This window comes from Pelodiscus sinensis, chromosome 11, assembly GCF_052426305.1.
Source record: "Pelodiscus sinensis isolate ZL-2025 chromosome 11, ASM5242630v1, whole genome shotgun sequence".
Classification (NCBI taxonomy): domain Eukaryota; kingdom Metazoa; phylum Chordata; order Testudines; family Trionychidae; genus Pelodiscus; species Pelodiscus sinensis.
In genome coordinates this window covers 12502154-12522373 of record NC_143062.1, presented here as the reverse complement: position 1 = coordinate 12522373, position 20220 = coordinate 12502154, and the positions used below count along the sequence as shown (strand labels likewise).

General features: G+C 47.3%; 2 protein-coding genes across 5 annotated transcripts in view; one reads left to right on the top strand and one right to left on the bottom strand.

The window, feature by feature from the left end:
- Positions 1-12129: 12129 nt before the first annotated feature.
- On the bottom strand, positions 12130-13682 carry LOC142830959 (protein BTG1-like). The gene is made up of 2 exons (XM_075939344.2): positions 13410-13682; positions 12130-13121 (listed from the first exon to the last, which is right to left on the bottom strand). Exons 1-2 carry the CDS (start codon positions 13525-13527, stop codon positions 12769-12771), a joined length of 471 nt encoding a protein of 156 aa, XP_075795459.1. The 5' UTR covers positions 13528-13682; the 3' UTR covers positions 12130-12768.
- Positions 13683-17139: 3457 nt separating this feature from the next.
- The window catches only part of ATRIP (ATR interacting protein), a 38612-nt gene continuing 35531 nt past the window's right edge, over positions 17140-20220 (top strand). For 2 of the 4 annotated variants that reach the window (XM_089781080.1, XM_089781083.1), the window contains exons 1-3: positions 17159-17294; positions 17765-17953; positions 19773-20208. In XM_089781080.1, coding sequence (XP_089637206.1) covers positions 19791-20208 — 418 coding nt within the window. In that variant the 5' untranslated portion in view covers positions 17159-17294; positions 17765-17953; positions 19773-19790. Of the gene's footprint in view, positions 17954-19772; positions 20209-20220 lie in introns of all 4 variants that reach the window. The other 2 variants (XM_089781082.1, XM_089781081.1) reach the window with 2 other exon arrangements.

The following is a 20220-nucleotide window of genomic DNA, read 5'->3' as shown; positions in this document are numbered from 1 at the left end:
CTTGCAATGGGGTTTTCCCAAGGTGGACTTGTTCGCCACTCGACACAACAGGAAATGTCCTCAGTATTGCTCACGAGCAGGCATCGGCACGAACTCTCTCGGGGATGCCTTCCTTCTGGACTGGGATCACCACCAATTGCTATACGCCTTTCCTCCTCTTCCACTCATTCCAAGGGTTTTGGAGAAGATAGCACTGGGCGGCACAACAAGTGATTCTGATAGCACCTTTCTGGCCCAGGCAGATTTGGTTAACACAGCTGTCGAGAATGTCAGCGGCCTATCCACGACGACTACCGCAGCTGTCCAACTTGCTATCCCAGAAACACGGCACGGTTCTTCACCCAGCCATCGACCGCATGCACCTCACAGCATGGCTCCTAGTTGGCTCCAAGCTTCGGAACTCTTATGTTCCCAAGAAGTGAGACGCGTGTTGGTTAACAGTAGACGCAGTACAACGCGTAAATCCTATCTCTATAAATGGTGCCGTTTCCATTCGTGGTGTTTGGCAAAGGATCTTGACCCTCACTTGTCGTCTATACAACAGATACTGGATTATGTGATGCATCTAAAGACAACGGGACTAACTATTTCTTCCCTGAGGGTGCATCTAGTGGCAATTTCAGCCTTCCGTCTTCCCGTTGACGGCTATTCAGTGTTCGCCCACCCTATCACCAAGAGATTTCTGAAGGGGTTAGGCAACTTGTATCCGGCCCACAGGATCCCACCAGAGCCTTGGGACTTACCTCTGGTATTGGACGCTCTGACTCGCACACCCTTTGAGCCGCTTGCAACATGTGGTCTACGGATGCTCACGATGAAAACTGTGTTTCTACTTGCCATCACGTCGGCGCGTCGAGTAAGCGAATTAGCAGCTCTTTCCGCCGATCCGCCGTATACGCAATTCTTCAGTCATGTGGCAGTACTGTGTGTCCAACCAGCGTTTTTGCCAAAGGTCAACTCTGCTTTCCATATAAATGAGCCTATAATTCTACCGACTTTCTACCCAAAGCCTCACTCCTCATTGGAAGAAGCACGTCTACACACCCTAGATGTCAGGCGAGCACTGGCCTTTTACCTTGACAGAACTCGAGTCTTTAGAAAATCTCAACGGCTTTTCCTTTCTACAGCCGAACGCTCCAAAGGCAAACTACTTTCTGCACAGCGTATTTCCCGTTTGGTCGTTGCTTGCATCACACAATGTTACGCCTTGCGCAACAAGTCTCTTCCGAGCGGTCTTCGTGCTCATTCCACCCGGGGCATAGCTACATCCATTGCCTATCTTCATGGAGTACCATTGCAGGACATATGCCGTGCAGCAACCTGGTCGTCCACCCTCACATTCGCTAAACACTATGCCCTTGCGAACATACTTACCTCCGATTCGAGGGTAGCTCAGGCTGTCTTGTCTACAGCCCGAAAGCGATAGGTCCGAAGCACTCAGGTCACGCTGGACCACTGCTGTGTACTCACCTCGAGTGGAGCACCCTCGGGGACACTACTCGATGAAGAAAAGAGAGTTATTCACCTGGTGCAGTAACGTCTGTTCTTCGAGATGTGTGTCCCCGTGGGTGCTCCACGTCCCACCCTCCTCCCTGCTTCGGCGCCTCTATTTATGTCTTTCAGATGCTTCCAGTTGGGAGGAAACTGACAAGACCGGACCGCGCTCAGATGAAAGGCGCGAAGGGGCACTCGCGCATGCGCAGTCCGGCAGGGGGGCTACTGCTAGTGAAAATTCCTCCGGTTTGCGGCGCCGGGACGAGCCCAGCACCTCGAGTGGCGCACCCACGGGGACACACATCTCGATGAACAGACGTAACTGCACCAGGTGAGTAACTCTCTTTTTTCCTAGTTCGAACTAAGCGCTCTGCTAGTTCGAATTAAGTTCGAACTAGTGGAGCGCTAGTGTAGCGCCTATGAAAGTTAGTTCAAACTAACGTCCGTTAGTTCGAACTAACTCTGTAGTGTAGACATACCCATAGGTTGTTAGTTTGAATACTGAACCATTATGTTGAAGAACATCAGTAATGGCCCTCACTGAGAATTATAAACAGACCCCCAGTTCATATTTCTAACTTCACATACAAGATGATACATGCATACAGACAGGATATACACAATGAGCAGATTGTCACTTGAAAACTGATTTCTTACGTGAGGCATTTTGTCTAAAGCGTCTTTGAGTTATTCATATTCATAAGTCGAATTTCATAAAGTTTGGGGGGCTTTGACAAAATATTCTTATCATGGTTTGTCAAGGTTTGCATTTTACTCTTTCCATTTAAAAAGTGATGTTTTTTTCAGATCTCTGAGGTACAATTATTTTCCTTTCTGCTTGGGTTTGCCATCTGGAGCATTGTACTTGAGAAGAATAGTACAATGTGTGATTTTTTTTTCTTGCTACAGCTGTTTGATCACATTGTTCCTGTTGTGCTTTAATTTACTGGGTCATTTATTTACATTTACCTTTTGTAAAAATGACATTTTGTTTAGAGAATAAATAATAACAAAACCCCAATTCTATGATTATTGACACCTTCTATGAATCCCATGCTATCTTGTTTGACAAGGAAATACTGTAGTTCATGAATGCTTATGCTCTAATACCCCAATACATGTGTTATTTTTTACAGTGTCACCAGACTCCTTGTTTTTGCTGAAACAGATTAACATGGCGACCTCTCTGAAATAGGTTTCCTGTCTAATTCAGGATTAAATCATTAAAAAAATATATTGATGTGTTTTTCATCCGCTTTGCACCCAGGTCCTGTGAAATCTCAACCACTGAACAGAAAACCATAATAGACCCAATTCCAGAACCGTCATTTTAATGATGTTCAGTGTTCACTCAATAGCAATCAAGCTGGTATTTCTCAGCAGATGGCTCTTTTAAGAAAAGATCTTAATAAACATGCCACAGAAGGCAGGGAAAGAGAATATATGTCCTCCCCTTTTAAATGACTTTTCTTTCAGTAACAGAGGTTTCATGGCAGAATGAGGCCATTCAATTTATGCCAATGTCTCACTACATAGAAAACAGAGAATCACTCTTCATGAAGAGACATTTAAATAGCAATTACTTCCAGCTTCCAAGAAATCAGAGCTTTGTCTCCTTCTTTTGTTAGGGGGACAGAGATCTGCCTCCCACACAGCAGACTATGAGTTGGTAATTTTATTGCCCTTTGATTTACCAACTTTTGTCAAATTGCTATTGACAGAAATGATAGTTTCTACTGCAAATCAGCAATTAAAGTTAATGTGCACTACTGGCCAGTTCATTGCTAAAAGCTAAGACCTCTTGCTGAGATATATTTCTCATCTGCTTTTTATTGACAACTTACCTTTCTCTACTGATTAAAAAAAAACCTTGAATTTCTGTTTGTTGTGTACTTTGTACATCAATGAGGTTTTATTCTCTGCATTACAAATACAGTCCTTATATGTAGGGTTTAGAGTTTGGTTCAAAGGCCCTCTCTACAACAGTTGCTGCAGCAACCCTGCTCCCACCAGACTCTAAGGCCAGGCCTCTTAACACACGATTTGCCATACCAAATCTGATCTAGTACAGTGTCCTGTTCCCAGCAATGGTTGATATCTGATACTTCAGAAGAAAGCAAAGCTGTCCATGAGATCCAGCTGTGCAGTGGAATACATACCTGGGAGTATATCTGAGCTGAGGAGGAAGGTCACCAGGTTTTTTTCCTATCGGAAAATCTGTTTATGTCTTGAAACATTTTTAATTATTCTTATTTAAGTATCAGGCTTAGGGCCAATACCTCTCACTCCACACTCAAGCCAGTCCTTCTGAGTTCACTGGGCGCGTCACACTTTTAGGGTAACTACACCTGTATTCTCCTCCTCTATGGTCCACTCCAGTCAGAGCTCAGGTTGCTAACCACCACCAGTCCCTGGATAGAGACTCCCGCAGATCCTCCCCCTTCTGAATTCCCAGTCATACACTGCAAGGTAGGCTTCTAATGGGCCTCAGCTATGCATTGTCTTCTCTCTGACAACTATGAATCAAAAGTATTGCCAGCAGTTACAAATTGGCATACAGCTCTTTCTCGCCAGATTATGTTTATTTGAGTAGTAGTCATGTAATTACCAATAGTGTACAAAATCCACTGGCTTTGTCCCAGAGATCTTCAGCGACATTAAATTCCAAAAGCTCACCATATGCTTTGTAAAATGATCTCAGCTTCAGCTTATGACTAATGATGTATCATTTAAATGTAATCAAAATATTTCAATATCTAGGAGCTTTTGTCCTACTAGGAATGAGGAGAGTGCATACATGTGAGAGAATGGATATTTACACACAGACATTATTATTCATTATTTGTACCGATGTTGCCGCTAAAGGCACCAATCAGGATCAGAGGCCCATTGGGTTGGGCTCTTGACAAAGAATAATAGCAAGGGTGAAAGTAGGTTAAATTCCTTACAGACACTGTCATATGGCAACCCCTCATGGGAGGAACTCAGGGCAGGGGTTGGGGTGGGGGATAGGACAGTACATACCTGTAAATAGGTACTTCATGGGGGGTGGCCTGCAGGAGGCTCAGGGCAGGGGACTGGGAAGTGTCAGGGTTGGGATGGGGGGCTCAGGGCAGGGTGTGGGGATGTGGGGGGTGCAGGAGTCAAGGCAGGAGGCTGGGTGTGTGCAGACCTAAGGGTTGGGAATGTGGGGTTTTGGGGCCGAGGATTTGGGTGTGTGGGATGCAGGAGTCAGGGTGGGTGGGTGAGGAGGGTCTCAGGGCACAGGTGTGGGGGTGCGAGATTCTGGGTTGGGGTGAGGAGGGGCTCAGGGCAGGGCTGGCAGTGGGGGGGTGCAGGATTCAGGGTTAGTGGGTGAGGAGGGGCTGAACGTGGTGGGGGTGGAGTTGTGGGGAGGGCAGGAGTCAGGGCAGGGGATGTGGGGGGCTCAAGACTGGGGGTTGGGGTGTGCATAGAGGGGAGGGGGAGGGCAGGTGGGGCTGAAGCCACACACCCCCAGCCGAGATTTGTATCAGAACGCTGCTTGCTTTCCCCCCTCCTGTTACTGTCAGGGAGCGAGAGGAAAGTGCTCAGCTAGTCTGCCCCTTACCCTTCCCAGCCAGAGATAGAGGAATGCAGCAAACTGCGCACTTTCCTCTCGCGCCCTGACAGTGACGGGCAGGGGAACAGCAAGCAGTGTTCTGGGGCAAATCTCGGGCCCTTCCTAAAGGGTTCTCTGGGCAGGGAGGAGGCTCGGGGTTGTGTCAGTCTTGGAGTGGTGGGGGGCATGCCCCCAGTCAGCCCCTTTCACCTCTCTGGCTGCCTGATGCTCCAGCTTGCAAGACAGCCCCAGGAGCCCGGCTGGAAGCACGCTGCACCTCCGCCTGCAGCCAAGCACCCCAGTCGACTCCTTGCTGGAGTGGAGCAATGGCTTACTTTCACCTCTGGATCACACTGACTGAGCCCCAAAGGTTTACACACATACACAGAACGGTTCCCCAGTTGCTCAGGAAGAAAGAATGTTTTCTGAATCTGTGTAGGACTGTTAATTTTACAATGTAAAAAAACCAAACCCTGGCTTATCGTTTTGTGAACTATGTAACCCACCTTTTGATTTTACAGTTAAATACCTTGTCATGTGGCCATCAAAATGCTTGAATTTGAGAGAAACACAATGAAAACAGTTTAACAAATAAAGGATTTAAAAATTTCTACTATAAGTTTGGTTCCAAATTTGACAATCATAAAAATACAGTCTGGTATGCGATATTATTTCATATTCCAAATATCTATCATATATATCAGGGCTACTCAGCATGCGGCCCATTTGTTTGCGGCCTACGGTGCAGTTTGGGTTTACATGGGGCTCAACATGTGGCCCATGGGTGGGATCCTTTGAACATGGCTTCCACTGGGAACACGCTCCACAACAGCGAGTCAATAGAATGGTCTTCTGTTGATATGCGTTTTAGTAGTTAAATTCCTGGACTGTCATTGCTCATTAAAAGTGCTGTCATATGGGTGGAAATCAGGTAAATATTGCATTTTATTAATATCAGCATATCTGACTTAAATGGGGCCTTCGTGTTGTGTAGTCTTGCCTTAATCTTTGTATTCATGCCTGTCAGTGTGAAAGAAGCTGTTTGCATATATTTGCATTTATATATGCAACCACACGTAAGTTGCAGCCCTCGGATTGTGTTGTGTGTATCATTGTGGCCCCTGGGGCTTCCAAAGTTGAATAGCCCTGATCTATTTATTAGTAACAGTCCTATTATTGTAACCACCTGAACACTTTGGAAAACAAAACAAAAGTAACCCATTTGACTGCTGCCAAAAAAAATATTTACTGGAAAAGATAGGAATCTTCTGTGAGGCAGCACATTGAAAAACAATAAAACACTAATAAGAAAAATAATAACCTGGAAAAGCTGTTTGATTATACTCAATGAACATAAATTAAACTGCTGTTGCTCCTTCAAGGTAGATATGGACTTGACAGACAAGGGAAATTCAATTAATTCCAATTTTTCAGAAACCAAGTTTCATGTCAGCGATTAAGAAGTAAATCAGAGTCACAGAAAAATAAGTAAAATAGGAAACTATACAGAAAACTGTCAAACACAGAAGATGGTGGTATCTATATGTACAATATGTACAATCAATATGTATAGTGTAGACAGAAACTTTTCAAGTGGGAAAGAAGATATCCAACCTAGGCTATGTCTAGACTGCAGATACCTCTGGTATCCCAGAAAAGCTCTGCCACATCCAAGGAACACGTCTGCTTTTTTGGAACAGTTTCCGAAAAAGCAGATGTGTTCTTTTGGCATCCCTGTATTCCTTTTGGTGAGTGGAATAAGGGACGTTCCGAAAGAGGAGTTTTTTCCGAAATTTGGCCCTGTGTAGATGGGCCAAATTTCGGAAAAGCCTCTTTTGGAAAAAGATATGCAAATTGCAGTTCGCAATTTGTGTATCTTCTTCCAACTTTTCTTAGCAGTGTAGACATACCCCCAGAGGAGCAGGGAGGGGATTTTAGTACCTCTCATTCACTGTATACAGAAGTCACATTAGGAGATGATACTGAAAATATTACCGTCAGCTTTACCCATAATCTAAAACTGGATGCAAACCAAAGAAACACAACACTCATATTCATAAAGATTAGGATTATTTAGGTGACTGGACCAGTGGAGCACAAATGTTGTGCCCTACAGACACAAATAAAATCATTAATCTGCGGGCAATGAACCATGCTGAGAAATATGTGCTTACATAGAACAATCATTCAGTGCAGCAATCAGGAAAAGGATTTGGAGTTACTGTAAAAACCCCCTCTGAAACCATCAACCAGGAAACAGCTGCAATAAAAAAGGCAAACAGTCCAGGGTGTGCTAGCAGGACAGAAAACACAACAAAAGACTCTATGTTACTGTGTACTCTTTAGGGCTCCCTCTGGAATATTGTGTAAAGTTTTGGGCACTTTACTTTGGCAAGGGCCTTATATTTGCCTGGGAGAGGTTCCCGTTTAGCACAACAAAGATTATACCAGGTCTCAGGAATCTCAGTTATGAGGAAGAATGAAAGGAGTTGGTGTTACTCTCATTGAACAAGAGACTTTGAGGTCATTTAATAGACATTTTTGTAATTAGGAAAGGGATTTATAAAACAGATTGAGGCCTTCTCTGCACTTGCAAGTTTTGTCACCAAAGCCCCCTTTCTGGCAACAAAACCCGGAGAGCGTTCACATTGTGACATGACAAAAGTCACGATATGCCCCCATTTTTAGCAACTAAAACCCTCCGTCTCCACACAAGACTTTTGTCTCTCCCCCTGCCTTTATTGTCCACAGTCATGTAGTATGTACTTGTGACGTAGTGGGGGTAACTTGCTAAGGCTGTGACGACCTCTGCTGTCTGGTCATTATGCAAAGGGGGCTCCAAACCTGTCTGACCAGCTAACCCCCATGGGGAGAAACAAAGGAAGGTGGAATGCCGCCCCTGGCTGTGGGGCAGGGCTGGAGGAGAGTGAGTTAGTTTTCTGTCTGGGAGCATGGAGGAAGCAGCCTCAGCAACAGGCTGGGGGGTTTAGAAGCCGGACCCCCCCCCACCCCATATCAAGGGGACCTGAGGCATCCTAGGCCTGCCCAGTAACCTGGTGACATCTGTGCTGTGCTGTATTCTGGAGAGGCAATAAACTCCCTCTGTTCTACCCGCTGGTGGAGTCTGTTCGTGCCCTTTCGGGGGTGCAGGAGGCGGGGGACCCCAATGCGCCGTCACAGTACTACAAAAAGTTTTTTGTTGAGTTTAATGTCCTTCAGTATGTGTCCCACAATGCCCCATTAGCCATTCTGGCCAGGGCTTTGAACTCTGCTGCTCTGCAGAGATGTACACAGGTAAACAGATGTTCCTCTCCCACTTGCAAACCCTGGGAACTTTAAAAATCCATTTCCTGGTGTCTGGGTCGTAGTGTTTTGGTGCTTTTGGATCATTATGTAGTGGTCCTCATGGCATCTCCTCAGGGAGCCAGGGGTGGGCATCACTTAAAACACTCTCCTGCTTGGAGCAATACAGAGCTTTTAGATCTTAATGATTTGTGGGATGTATCAGTGTAATCACAGCTGCAAGTGACCCATAGGAAGTGGGACATGTACAATCACATTTCAAAAACCCTGTGTCAGAAGAGGTATGAGCAAGACACCCTACAGTGCAGAGCTAAAGGAACTCCGGCAGGCATACTACTAGGAGGCAAACAGCTGGTCTGGTGCAGCATACAAAATATGCCATTTCTGTAAAGAACTGGACAAAATCCAGGGTGGGGACCCCACGTGCACACCCCAGGAGTGTGGATACTTCCCACAGTACTTCCCAGAAGAGTCATCAGAAACACTTGCCCTGGAGACAGAATTTATTGATGAAGAAGTGGAAAGAGACAAAGAGCTTAGCAGGGTTGATCCGATGGCCACCAGTGGGCCAGGCAATGAGGAATTGTTCTCAAGTTCTGATGTTGGAGAGGATTCTCAGGAACTGGACATGGAGCATGCAGGAAGGGAAGAGATATGGGGCATGAAGCAACAGAAGAGAGGGGGTAAGTTGCTGTGCAGGAGGGGAGGGCAGGACAGTTGGGGGCCATGTGGGGTGTTTAGTTGTTGTGGGGTGAGCTGGGCTGTGAAAGCAAGGATGCAAAGTTGCAGCGGGGGAGAGGAGGGGCAGGCGGCAGCTTGGAAAGTTGCTCTTGCAGCCGGCAAGGGGCACTGGAGTGGTGCAAATAAAGGCTGTTTTTCTGGGAGCTGGCTAAGCTCTGCCTGGGTCTGCCTTATGTCCAAACAGGAACATCAATGGGCACACAGACTATCAATTGAACCTTGCTGGGAGATGGTGCTGAAGTTTTGTCTGATGTACTTATCAATTTTCTCAGGTAAATTCCATGGCAGGGCTGCCATTTCCCCACCACTGTGGTATGACGCTCTCCCAAAATGTTCCTCAGACAGTGCTGCCGGAGTCAAGGTGGCACAGAGTTTGGCTGCACGAGGAAAAGAGGGCCCCCCTCTAGCATGCAGAAGCTCAGCCTGTCTGCCTGTTAACCCTCAGGAAGACTAATGGTAGCCGTGGGCAAGTGTAGGATTACTACACATTGTTCCCATGTGTACCTGCTCCACAGGCCCAGATGGTACTTTCTTGGGGAACACTGGCCCAACATTATTCCCCCCCTACTCTATGGGCTTCTCTGACAAGTGTCTATCTGACTGCTCAAATTGTGTGTCCAGGCATCATGTCTCACTATTCCTCACATGGGCAAACCTCTCAGCCTGTGTCTCACACAAATTATGTAAGCAACAGCATGCGGCCACCACCTTGGGGATACTATCCTTCAAAAGGTCCAGCCTGCCATGGACACACGTCCATCTTGCTTTCAGTCTGCCAAAGGCACATTCAACAACCATGTGGCATTGGCTTAGCCTGTTGTTGAACAACTCCTTACTGCTGTTCAGGGGTCCTGTGTAAGGCTTCATGAGCCAGGGCAGTAATGGGGTAAGCCGCATCCTCTAAGATCACTATGGGCATTCCCACACCTTCCACTGTAATTTTCTGGTCTGGAAAGAAAGTCCCAGCATGCAGCTTTCTCAATGGTCAGTGTTCCTGAAGATGCCTGCATTGTTCACCTCTCTAGACCCCACATTTATGTCTATGAAATGCTCACGGTAATCCACAAGCACCTAAAATACCACAGAGAAGTACCCTGTACAACTGATGTACTCTGGGGCGAGGGGGGTCGCGCTACAATACGAGTGACATTGATTGCCCCTTTCCGTCACAGTTCAGAAAGCCCTTGTTAGCAAAGCCAATCACTATATCATCCATATTTCCCAGAGTCACAGTTCTATGTTGTTAAGGTTGTGAAGACTAGGACTTTAACAAGGTTCAAGAAAGAACTAGATAAATTCACGGAGGTTTAGGTCCATCAATACATAAATAGGTAGGAATGGTGTCCCACAGCCTCTGTGAAATGGGTGACAGGAGAGCAACCACATGATGATTCCCTGTTCTGTTCCTTCCCTCTGGGGCATCTGGCATTCACCACTTTTGGAAGCCAGGATACTGGGCTAGATGGACCTTTGGTCTGATCCATTATGGCTGTTCTTATGTATGCAGCAAAATGCAATTTATTTCCCTGCACACTTGTCCGGACAGTATACAGTAAACTTCCCACACTCCAAACTGATTTGCAACTGAGCGGTAGTAATCAGGAGTCACCAGCTTCCACATAGCAATGACAACATGCTTCTCTATCAAGAGAGCAATTCTCTTTCAGGTGTCCGTGCGCTGCAGTTCAGAGGTCAGCTATTACACAGTTCCAGAAAGAACTATGGGATACATACCCACATTTCTTCGCTCTTTCTGGCAACAGAGGTGCTAACAATGTGACCATGAAGCACTGACAATTGGAGGCAGAAACCTGGGTTGGACTGCTTTTCACTTGTGGTGAGTTTTGAATGTTGAAAGCACCAGATCTTTCCAACGACCATACCTTTTTGAGAATTTAAACCATAGAGCAGTGTTTTGTAGTTTTAAATCCAGTGACAAAAATACAGCATCTGTACCATCTTTCAAAAAATAATCTTATTTTAGAAACTCTTCAGTCTACACTTTCGCTTTTTCACTTACTCTTTCTACTGTGTGGTAAGGGTGACATATTAGGAGAATAGCAAAAATAATCAGTTAGTTTACTCTGTTAACATTTATGCTTTTTTAAAGAATGTTAACAATTATGCTTTCTCTTCAGATTAATAGCTGTTACTTAAAACCACTGTCCCCTAGTTAATCAGGATGTAACCAGCAGTTACAAAGCTTTTCCAAAACAGAAATGGATTATTTTCAGTGTTTCTAATTTGCCTAGACTTGTCCCTCAACTGCATGTTTTACCATGTTAATGAGACATTTTGCAAGGCTTATTGCTGACATGCTGACATTAGACAAAGCTCTCTTTCATTAACCATGTAACTATGATCTAGAACAGGGCTCCTGAAAACATGAGCACTAGCTGCATGCAGTCCTCAAAGGTTCTATTAAAAATGTAAAGCTTATGACTATTAAAAAACCCATAACGGCAACAATTTCTCTATTTTTTGGTGAAACATTAATACCAGAATCTCCTGCATAGCAGACTATTTGGTGGGCTTTTAGCCTACTTTTTTGAAAACTAGTGCTTCCCTCAAACTTTCTGTAATTGATAAAACTATAGATCTTATTTAAGATGATTTTACCAAATTAAACTTAAAAAAGTAACTAACTTGGCACAAAATGTAAAATTCTAAAAGGAATGTATTAGTTCATTTTTAGTTTCTTGTAAAATATGATAGAGGAGAGAGAATACTACATTTAATTAAAATTTCCACGTAGTTTAAGATGAATATATATCTTACTCTGTACTCAAGATGTTTGTTTTCCTATTATAGCTAATTGAAAACTATTTTTTTCAGATTTAAAAACCAAATATCCAGGAGCATAAAGCCCTGTCCTTTACTAAGTCAGACGTGTTTTACCTTCCCAATTTTTTTGTATATGAGCAGTTCTGACAGGGAAAAAACTCTGTAGATCAAAACAAATCACTGTGAACCAACATAATGAAAGCACCATACTTAAAAAAAATACTATGTTCATTGCAAGATTTAATATATTTTATTGAAAGCCAGATAAACAGAATTGTTTGATTATGTCTCTACTATATTGTTTTGCTCCAAAATAGTTTACAGGGAACACATTCCTTCTTTGAAAGTTGCTTGGGCATGATAGGACCTCTCCATGCTAGTAGGAAAGTTATATTTGTCATTTTTTGCCTTGCAGCTGTATTTTTATGACCCTGAGAAAAGTCTGTACAAGCAAATCAGTCAAGAAATTTATTATTATAGTAGGCTAAAGCTGTGTTGTTTTCCCTAGAAGTTATTGCTCAGTAAGTTCAAGAATCTTGTGGAATGTTATTATAAATTGAAATCCATTGTGAAGAGAAAATTAAGTTACTTTTCTTTTTATTACAAATAGCCAAGTATTCTGTCAAAATATATATCTGTAGAACAATGAGCTTACTGTACATTTCATTTACAGTATACAATCCAGAAAATACATGCAGTTTAAAGAACTGCTTATACATTAGCCCTTGGCCACAACAAAGAACTTGGCAGTAATACTACAACTTTAATGGCTATGTGGGGTGAAAATCAACATCTCAATTACATCATCTAACTTCATTATGAAACTGGGATACATACATACATCATTGTACAAGGAATGTTAATTTTTAACTAGAAACTGTCATCATGTTGTAATTCTTGGAAGGGCTCGATCTGCCAATTCTCCACTCCTCTTTACAGCTGTTTCTACTCTCCAGAGCTTTGGCAGTCTTCAGACCTGGTGGGGGGCTTTCGTAAAGAACACAGATAGACCCATCTTCTCCTATTCTATAGGACACCTCAAAGGGGTCAACCCAAAGAGTCAATTCACTGGGTAAGAGCTGGAAGAGTCTCTCATGGCTCAGTCCGATTGTGCCGGCTGCCTTCCCTATCAAGGGGTCCATCTTGTGGTTGATCCGAATGCATCGGTACCCTGAGCCCTTGGAGGGCACCAGGGGAAACCAGTGGTGCTTATAATGGTCTGTGCGAGGGAACAAAGAGAGAGAGACGCGTTACGGCTCGCACGGCGGGGCAGGCCCCAGCACAACCCCCCCCCCCCCAGCGGCACAGGGAGGGATTCCCAGGGGAGCCTAATGCCCGGGGAGTGTCCCAGGCGCCCGAACGAGACCGGTAACGCCGCGGGGCCGAGACACGGACGGGGAGGCGGGGCGGGGCTGCCCGCCTGGGCCGGCTCCGGTCCCCGGGGGGAGGGGCACAGGGCCGCTTCAGGGGCTCCGGACCCCGCCGCTCCCGGCTCGGGCCCCCGCACCTCGCAGCGCCTCCTGCAGCGACTCGCTGAAGCAGCGCAGCTGCTCGTCGCCGAAGCCGCCGGGGGTGCGCAGCAGGCGGGTGATGAAGCCCGCGGCCGTGGAGATCTCCGTCTTCATGGCCCCCGCCCCGCTGTCCGCCTCCTCAGCGCAGGGCTCAGCCGCGGGGCGGTGCGGGACGCGCGGCCGGCCCCGCCACCACTGGTCGCTGCTACAGCGGCCGCGGCGGACGGAGCGGGAGTAAACAGTGAGGGACCGTGTCCGCGGGGCGGGGCCTCTCAGAGCCAATGGCACCGCCCCGCATCCACTGCGTCACAGAGAATTTAGCCCCAAGCCTCACCAACGGCCTCTGCTCCCGGATTGGCTGGGAAGTCGAGGTGGGGCGGTACCCGAGAGCACCTCGCGCTCCTGACTGGACGGACTCAGAAACGCTGTTTGTGTGTCCCTGTGGCAGGAGGGGCTGGAGAGAGAGCGAGCAAAAGACTGTTTAGGGGCGGGGCCAGACTCGCGCTCCGGCAATGGGATTGGCGGGGGAATGAGCGGGAGTGGCAGCGAGGGGTGCTAACCCGAAGGCGCTGGTTGGGCAGAGGGGGCAGTGCCCGCGGGGAGAGCTCAATCCCCGAATCCGGAGCGCTCTGGCGGCTTCCTCTTGTGCTGCTGCCCGCGGACGGGTGTGACCAGGCACCTCGAGCCGCTGGGACAGCGGCGGGCTGGGCTTTCCCGCCGAGCGTTGGGGGAGGGGCGGGCGTTGAGAGCCCTTGGGGACGGGACCCTCAGAAGCGTTTCAACAGACGCCTCGCGCGAGCGCGCTAGCGTGGGGGAGGGGCTGTCCGGCCGCTCCGCGCCTGCGCAGGGACACGGCAGCTGGCGCGAGCCGGGGAGTGCTCGGCTGCGAGGGACCAGCGCGCGGCGCGATGCACCCCAGCGGGCGGGGCCAGAGCAGGGACCGCCCCGTCCCGGGGCCCATTCCCAGCCGCTGGCAAACGCACTAGGGCAGAGCCAGTGCTGAGGGGAGAGTTGACAATGGAACAGTTTTTTCCAGAAAAAGGACTTTTGCCCGAGCGGGAGCAGCATAGTTTTTCCGGAAAAGCAGCTGATTTCTTACAGTAAACCGTCACTGCTTTTCCGGAAATTCAAGGGGCCAATGTAGACAGCTCGCAGCTTATTCCGGAAAAGCGGCTGCTTTTCCGGAATAAGTGGCCCAGTGTAGACGCAGCCTTAGTGATTTAAACTGTTCTCCCCAGCTGCTGCGCTAGCAAACCGGCTGGGATGTAATTACGTAATTAACCGAATTTACATTAGCAACTGCCAGTCCGCAGAAAGGTTTCCGTTGACTAGGGAGGTCCATGGGGTGCATGGTGGAGAGAGGCTCTCCTCTCCTCCAGAGAGCAGCACGGTCCAGGGGAGGAGGGTTAACTTTTGGCACCCCACTTCAGAAAGGTTGCTGACCCCTGGATTAGGGACACCATTCCTACCTATCCTGGCTAATAGCCATTGACGGATCTATGGTAATGACCACAGTGAATCACAGTTACAGTCATTTTTGGGTTTCCTACCACAAACACTCAAATCAGAATTATGGTGATTGATCTGATTTTTATCTAGAGGTTGGGATGAAAATGATGGACATCTGGTAATGTAGGCAAGGAAAGGCACAGCCTTTCCACAATAGCCTACTCCAGCCACACAGGAAGGCTGGGGCTGCTGTACAGCAGCCTGGCTCCCTGGTGGCAGGGGAAAGCTGGACCATAGTATGGCAGCCCTGCTCCCCAGTCAGCATGGAGGGCTGGAACAGTGACAGCTCCAGCCCTCCATGTGGCCAGGAAAGATAGAGCTGAGGGTGGGCAGGGCTTGGCTCCGGGAAGGGGGCCCCAGCTGGGCCCTCACCCTCTGCCCATGAAGAAAACAGTGTTTTCATTGTAAGAGAGAAACATCTTGCATCCAACTATTAATCACACCTTAGAAGCACATATTGGGATCAGCTAGAGATGAACCCACAACAATGAGATTTAAGATTTATTTACCATAAAGGTATCTGTTATTTGGTCTGAGAGTAATAAATATGTCCCTGCAATTTGGATTCAAATATCATTTAAAAAGCTTGCCATAGTATTTGTTTAGAAGCATGAGAAAGATTTTTTTTTTTAAAAGAGAGAAATTCTAGCAATATTTGGACAGTCAAGCTTGCTTTAGTGTGATATAAACATAAGTAAATTATATTAACTCTTTGAACTAGAGAAGGCCCCCACCGGGAAACATATTTCTAACCTAATTTTACATTTGCAATGTAAATTTTAAAAACCTTTTTAAGCTCACCCTAAATTAATATGAAACAAAAGACAGAACTATGTAGCGCTGTAGTAAAATATAGTAAAGACTATGTGTGCTTCTTCCCCCTTCCATTACTTAAGCTTGAAACAGCACATATCATTTAGCTAATTGAGCATGTTTTAGAAGCTGGAGTAAAAAGGGGAACTAGCCGTTTAGACCCATTTCTCAAGGACTGGATTACACATATTACTTGAGTTAGGGAAATTTGCTAATTGCTATTGCTTAAGTAAGCTATACTGGTGGTTGTTACTGAATGGAATAGAGTTGAAATATGCTAACCAATAACGCGGCAACACGAAGCTAAGGTAACAAATCAAGACGTGCCAAGTTAGATAAGAAAGTTAAAGAAAGTATAAAAAGGATGCTTAGCCAACACTCAGGTTCGGCTCTGCTTTGAACATTGAGTTCCTTAGCCGTACCTTGGTTGCAACCAATAAACTTGAGTTGGACCCAGCCTGAAAGTGTGACTCTCTTCTTGGGGTAAATCAGACTAGCCTCCAAGGGGACGAAACCAGCAATTTATGCAACAGCGCTTTAAAGACTAACAAGATGGTTCATTAGGTGATAAGCTTTCGTGGGCTAGATCCACTTCCTCAGATCAATATGTGGAAGAAAATCGGCACAACCATATAAACCAAAGTGATACAATCAAAAAAATGAATGCATGTGAAATTTACAAATCAAATTTTAGAACACAGTGGGGATGAGGGGGGAAGGTTAGTGTCTGTGAGGTAATGACATAGGGGTTATAATAGGGGAAGTTTCTGTGAGGTAATGACATTAGGGCTGGGTCTAGATTGGCATGATATTCCGGAAATGCTTTTAACAGAAAAGAGCGTCTAGATTGGCAAGGACGCTTTTCCGCAAAAACAGCTGCACAAAAAGGACTTATTCCTGAGCGGGCGCGTCAGAGCTCTGGCGCAGGAAGCCCTGATTTCACACATTAAAACGCCAGTTTACTTGCACAAGAACTTGCACCCAGTGTAGACAGGCAGCAAGTTTTTGCGCGAGATCATGCCGGGTAGACCCAGCCCACCATTGAGGTCCTGGGTTTCAGTCTCTTTCCAAGCAGCTTAAATGTGGCCTCCAGGACCTTGCTGTTCCTTGCCTAGGCCGTGATGTCACACGCCATTACGTAATTTGGGGAGGCTAAGAGGCCACGCTGCGGGGGGCTTTGCGCCGCCTGCTGGCTCCAGCCCCGTCACCCCGCCACACAGCGGGCTCCAGACTCCGCAGCTAGCCCCGAGTCCGGTAGCAAAGGAAGCCTGCGGTTCTAGGCCTTATCGCGAGCACGTGGCCAATAAGTGACAAGCTTACACAGCTGGCCAATCGCTGAGACTCTTACATCCAGCCCCTCCACGCCCCTGTCTAGCTGATCCTTCCGGGCTGCCGTAGCGAGTGACGCCGGCTGGATACTGATGCTCTGATTGGGCGGCGCTGGCGGGAGGGCCTGAGAAGGCAGAGGTGGCGCGCGCCTGTCGGGAGGAGTCAGCGGGGTAACGGATCCTCCTGCCTCCCCGCGGGGCGCTGCGTTGCCCCGGTCGGGGCCGCCCGAGGTCGGTGCGGGCCGGAACCGAGCGCGCAGGCACGTCGGGCACCGAGCAAAGCTCCTCTCGCCGGGGCCCGCGTCCCGCCGTGCCGGGGGGAGCCGCTGTAGGCGCGCCCTAGTGGGGGGCCTTGAGTCCAGCGCCCCGGGCCTGTGGGGGCGTCGGGCCGGCCTGTGTCTCTGTGGCGCGCCTCGCGTCGGAGCGGCTCCGCCGGGTCATGCAGCTGCCGGAGGCCGGGTTTGCTCCGCGCCCTGGGCGCGAGTAGAAGCGGCGCGTGTGTGCTGACCGGTGGCTTGTGGATTTCTCCCCGCGTGGCGCTTTACCTGCGCGCGGGGCTTTGTGTAGCCCAGCTGAGCGGAGCCGTGCGCCTCCCTGCCCCGCAGCCGGACTAACGCGGCCACCCCCCTGGAACACTTTAACCTCGCGAGCCGCCTGCTCCCTCACACCTCCCCTTTTCTCCTCCTCCCCCCTCCGTTCAGGGGCTGGTGCTGGCTCCTTCCTGGAATGGATCTGCCGCATGGGTCTGCCTTAGCTGCCGCTGCCCTGTCCCACTACCAGAGATTGTGATCAACCGGGAGACCCCAGGATCAACAAGCTGATGGCACTCAACTAGTTGGTGGCCACTGGTGTATGGGTACTTGAATTCAAAGGGGGCAACTGTCAAGAAAGTAAGCATCTGTGGTGTCTTGTAATCTGTAAGATCAGAGTAATAAACACATTGTTGCTTTTCTAACCGAGAGGGAATAAAATAAAATTGTAATGATGTTATCAGAATTTTTGCTGTTATAAATGTTAGCAATTTTGACAGTGCTGTAGACCAGTGATCTCCAGCCTTTTTAAGCACAAGATTACTTTTTTGAATTTAAGTGTAATCCAGGATCTATCTCAAACCCAAATACCCTTGCCCTGCCTCCTTCTCCAGGGCTCTGCCCACTTCATCTTCCCTCCCTCCATCCTTCCTCCCTTTCAACAGGTACAGGCAGAGGGTTGGGGTTCAGGCTCTGATCTTGGCTTGAGAGATTTGAAATGTTAAGTGATTTGAAGTTGCTCTGAGCTGAGCCTGGGGCACAGAGATGAGGGTGCAGCAGGTGGTTCTGGGTACAGACTCTGTAAGGGAGTTTGGGTCTAGGAGGGCTTGGGGCAAGAGCAGGGGCTTGACGTGCAAGAGGGAGTCTATTACTGGGACGGGTTCAGGATGCAAGCTCCAGTTGGACACTCACAAGTGATGCAGTGAGGCTAAGGCAGGTTCACCCCTGCCCTGGCCCTGCACCACTCTCAAAAGCAGCCAGCAAACCCCATCCCAAGTCCTGTTGTGCCCCCCCCCCACTCCATTCTGTGGAGTTAGAATACAGGGTGGGAGTGGGGGCACCCTGACATCAGTGCCCCTTCTCTGCCCTGCTCAGCAAGGGGTGGGGGAGAAACAAGGGCAAGAGGTGCGTGGCAGTGGGAGGAGGGGCAGCTGAAGTGCCAGCATCTGATAGCTTCTTGGCTAAACCAGTAAAGATCACCTGTCAGGCTCCAAGATCTACCAGTAGATCCCGATCTACTGGTTGGTGACCAGTCCTCTAGACTCTAATACAACTTCAAAAAATGTTTTCCCCTTTTTAAGTGTACTCTAACAGTTTTAGGTTTGTGTGACTTAAACAAGGAGATCCTAGAATCTGAGATCATAATGTGTGCTTCTCTTGGAAAACATGAAATACATAATTTCAAGGCATGTATTCTTATGTAGGGATGGAAAGAACACGGGCACATCTCCTTTTTTGTCCTCCTCTAGAACAGTTTTTGAAAAGGTATTTTGTAGGGATGTCACCGTGTAAACGACTATACATTTAACTGATAAGCCTGGGCTTATTGGTTAATCCTGTCAACTACAGGCATTCTGGGGCAGGCAGGAGCCAGCTTCCCCTGAGCACTGCTCCACGGAGCTGCCTGTGCCCTTCCCCCCCACCCCACTGCTGCCTGTATGTGGCAGTGGGACAGGGTAGGCTGCCGCAAGCGCACTGGCTGCTGGTCCCACCCCTGGAGACTATTGAATAGTTGTTTAACTGCTGAAACTTGATGTTTTAACATGACTATTCAGTTACACGCTATCTAACATCACTAGCGTTTTGCCCTTTCAATTCATAGATCTGCTCCTCTTGGAGTCCTGTTGTTATATTTCTATGGTCTTAAATAATATTCTGTAGAATGACGTTTTTCTCATGGCTGTAAAAAAACCTACAGTTGTTTCTTTCATTCTTTTCTGTTACCACGAAGCTTTGATTTAAATGATCCAAAGCCCGTTTGAAATGGATAGGAAGCTCTGGAGTTCACATGTCCTCTTTTCCAGTCAGTTAGTGAGGGAGTGCATTAGAGACTCTTGAACCCTGATCATTGTGTGCTAGCACATGTTTCTTCAGAGGTTCAATTGTTTGTATTTTGTAGAATATATTTGATTTGGAAAAAGATTCTTTGAGGATTAAAATGCTTTATTTTGTTTCACAGGTTAAATTTTTCTGCACAATGTCGATAAACTCATTATTTGCGAATAAAAAGAGAAATAGCTCCATATTATATGGTGTGGACCAGGCACAGAGTATGGCTTCATCTTCTGTTTATCGAGAATCCACTAGTCGAGGATGTATTGGGAACCACGGAGATGGCTTTCCACCAAACAAGCGTTACAAAGGTTTTGAGTCCAAGTCCAAACAAACAGAACATTATTTTGGAGACAATGATGACTTTACAGCTGATGACTTGGAAGAAATAGACATAATTGCCTCACAGGCTTTATCACAAGATCTAGATTCAAATAGCATCCAGAAACCTGAGCAGAATTCCAGACCGTTGTTATCTCCGAGTAACGCTAATCAAAAGTCTGTGAATATTGAACTATGGAGTATTCCCTCTAGTGCTGAAAAAAGAAGGAAAGACCAGTTCGGTATGTGTATTC